Source organism: Echinops telfairi, unplaced genomic scaffold (assembly GCF_000313985.2).
Source record: "Echinops telfairi isolate 266 unplaced genomic scaffold, ASM31398v2 ScPeMD7_655;HRSCAF=1070, whole genome shotgun sequence".
Lineage (NCBI taxonomy): Eukaryota > Metazoa > Chordata > Mammalia > Afrosoricida > Tenrecidae > Echinops > Echinops telfairi.
The window spans coordinates 29,725,191-29,728,765 of record NW_022104553.1 but is presented as its reverse complement, the minus strand read 5'-3'; the positions used below and the strand labels follow the sequence as shown (position 1 = coordinate 29,728,765).

Sequence of the window (3,575 nt, the reverse complement as noted above, 5' to 3'; positions counted from 1 at the left end):
CCATAATAATTGATATTGCAAAGATTCTGAAGATGAGAGGAAAGATTTCGTTATCGCCCTCCAATCTGCTGGGATCCAATGCTCATAATCTGCCAGAAATTTTATCATACTAATAACGAATGGGGAGTCTGGGCCATAGTTATTGACTGCTTGTTTGAGATCTTTTAGCAACTTAAATGGAAAGGCACTGTGAATTCCTTGTGGGTGTTTCCCATACTGCTGTCTGCTAACAACTCTAACTGGATAAGACATTCTAAATTCTAAATCTCCTTCTTCTGCAATCCCTCTTTCTACTCTTGAAAGTAAAGATGCTTTTCTATACTCTTTGCTTCTGTTCTCTGAGCTGCTCTTTTTAATCTGTTTATCTCCAAGTTGCACCTTCCTAACTGCTACTTTTGTGTCAGCCCCACTAGTTTGCATTTCTTTGGAGCTAATCTCTCTACCTCCAGCACTGGCTTGGTTGATTGTTTTACAATCTCTGGTCTTTCTTACAATAAATTCCAAAAGAGGAGCAGCTGATTTTACTATGTCCTCTTCTGACTCAGTTTTTTCAATTCTGCCTAAAATCTTCTCATTTGCGCCATTCTGCCTGCTTCTCACCTGATTTAAGTTTGCGTATCTTAGATGTTCCTCATTACTTTGCTGGTCCTGTTTCTTTACCTTTGCTTTCTCTACCTTTGATAGTAAGGAAGCTTCCTGGGCTTGCTTAATAGCCTCGCTTTTGATCTTGGAATTCGCTGCCTCTCCTACTTTATCACCTTCAAACCTTCGGAGGCTGCAGTCCCCCGAGGGCATATAGGCTTTGGCCATGAGGTTTCTTTTAGAATCAGAGGCCTTAGAAAATAAATCAATCCCTGTTTTTTCAGTTTCTCCTAAAATTTCATTGCCTAATTCATGCTCATTCATAGACACTTTAGCTTGCTTTTCTAGATTAGGATAGCTCACACAAGACTTCTCACTAGACTGATAATCCTCACTCTCTTCCTCCTGCAAAAGTTTTAAAACCATCTTAACTTGAACCCACAGAGACCACGTCTCCATAGGGATACTCTCCCCATCTCTGTGTGCTTTCTTTAAGTTAACCATGACCTCCTCCCAGGTCTCTAGATTGAAAGTTCCTCCCTCCGGGAACCATGGATTATACCTTTTTACTACTTTTAGAAAACATTGCATCTTTTTCTTCGTTACTTTTACACTCTGTCTTTTCAGTAAGTAGATGAGCTTAGTACCATAAGTTTCAGGTTTACTTTAACCTTGCCCCATTGTTCTCTTTAAAATACTTATTCACTATTTCCACTACTTTTTTGCCAATCCCCACACCGGATCCTCACTTCACACAATTTTCCGATTCACTCTACATTCCGGTGGGGCCGTACAATTGTTACACGGGATATATAACTCATTGCCCCGCGTTGGGCGCCATTTGTAGTATTAAATTAAAAAATAATGGCGCTGGGGGGGGGTGAAGGGCCAGCCCCCACCCGCTGCTACTCCTACGAGTTCTGTAATACTACTTCAGGGTTCAGTAATGCACAATTGTACGGTTGAGATATATAAGCATTCTATTAAAGTCATCAAGAGCATGAGAGATATTGCAATAATACAGTCAGACACATTACATGATACCATCGCTCACCTCAGCCCAGCTTGGTGGTCCACGTGGAGAGAGGGGGAAGGGAAAGAGGGGAAGGGAACAAGGGAGAGGGGAGTGACCAGGGAGTGAGCAGCAAGGAGCTCAGAGTCAGAGAGAGATCTATATTGCTGGCTCACACCTATATACCTTTTGGGGGCAAGCCAGCCCACTAATTGCAGGTAGAAACATACATCACAGGAAGGGGCTGCACTATAGGTTACACAGTAATGAGGGGATGGTCTAGGGGGTGGTCTCTGGGTTTCTATAGGAACCCTTATCAGTAGGTTGCAAACCCCTCCTACAGGAACCAAGCTAATGGCCCCAAGCTTCAGAGAATAGTCCATTGTCTCCAGCAGCAGGGAGAAGGCCCACCCCTGTGGTGGGATGAGACAGCAGTCTGGCAGCAAATATCTGACTTCCCCCCACAACGGACGGACACACACCGGGTCATCTTGAGTCCGGTCCACTCGACTGCAAGCAGGCCTTCCTGCTGCCAGGCGGATTCCAACTCGTAGCAATGCTATCGGACGGAGTAGAACTGCCCCTGGGAGCTTTCGAGGCTGGAGATCTTCACAGGAACAGAAAGCCTCATCTTCCCTGCCCAGGAGCGGTGCCGGGTTTCGAACGGCTGACTTTGCGGTTAGCAGTCGGGTGGCTCGCTTTCCTATGGCCATTTGACAGCAGAGTAGTACAGCAGCTTGAGAAAAGGGTGCCCTTTTCCTAGTTTGCACAGAAGCATTGTCCAGTGCCTAGGGGCCTCCCTCAGAGTCGAGGGACAGGGAGTTAAGAGGGGATGGAGCCAGGAGGGGAGGGCAAGGTACTCCTCAGTAAGCGTTTCTTGAGCAGGAGGGTGTGCCAAGCACCGCTCTGAGAAGTGGGGCCACACAGGGAGTGAAACGGATAAAGGCCCTGCCCTTGTGCAGCTGATATTCCAGTGAGAGTGGGGGTGGGGTGGGGGACTAGAGGTGAAAGGCACTGAGAGCAAGAGGGGGAGGGCTAGAAAATGTCCAGGAAGAGGCCTGGGGATGGAGGAGAGGGCCTGAAGGAAGAAACTGGGCCGTGGAGGCAGAGGGTGAAGGGTTGGGGGAATCTACCCCAATGTCCCCTCTGGACCTCCCAGGTACTCATGGATGTGGGCCTGAAACAAGAGGTGATCCTGGAGCTGCGGAGAGAAGGCCTGGTGCCCAGCCTCATGGTGTCTGTGGCAGCCTACACGGCGGCAGGCGATGGGCCCTGGAGTCTCTCGGTGCCCCTGGAGCCCTGGCGCCCAGGTAACTCCAAAGCCACTTGTCTTCCCCCTTCAACTTGGCCCCCCAGGGACTTTGTTTCTCCTAGATACCCCTACTCACTGCCTGTATCTTTTAGTATTATCCCCACCTCCGCTCTGCTCTCACCCTGAACCAGCCCACACGCCTTCTTTACTCTCTCCGCTGTGTCCCACCAGGCTCCCTCTCTCTGAGCATGTCTCCCCTCTGTCCTCTCTCCTCACAGGGCCAGGACAACCAACTCACCATCTGGGTAAGGGCCCCCGCGCCCCCTGTTCATCCCTCCCTCCTCTCCAGCACCCAGCAAGATCCCGCATCTGCACACAGGCACTCTTGGCTTAGACCTGACAAGACACTCAGACTCATGCCTCTGCCTCTCTACTTAGATTCCTGGGTCCTTGGTGGAAGTTCCTAGAAAGACCCACAGTGACTGGTGGAGGGATGTTGGATGGATGGATGGGTGGGTGGGTAGATGAATGGATGGATGATGGATGGATAGGTGGGTGGGTAGATGAATAGATGAATGAATGATGGATGGATAGGTGGATAGGTGGGTGGATGGGTAGATGAATGGATGGATGAATGATGGATGGATAGGTGGGTGGGTAGATGAATAGATGAATGAACGAATGATGGATGGATGGATAGATGGGTAGGTGGGTAGATGAATGGATGGA

The 3,575-nt window shown here is 49.0% G+C and overlaps 1 protein-coding gene across 1 annotated transcript in view; it reads left to right on the top strand.

The window, feature by feature from the left end:
* AXL (AXL receptor tyrosine kinase) overlaps positions 1–3,575 on the top strand; it is a 51,610-nt gene that overhangs the window by 21,574 nt on the left and 26,461 nt on the right. The window contains exons 9-10 of the mRNA XM_013006585.2: positions 2,754–2,904; positions 3,125–3,151. Coding sequence (XP_012862039.1) covers positions 2,754–2,904; positions 3,125–3,151 — 178 coding nt within the window. The remainder of the gene's footprint in view (positions 1–2,753; positions 2,905–3,124; positions 3,152–3,575) is intronic.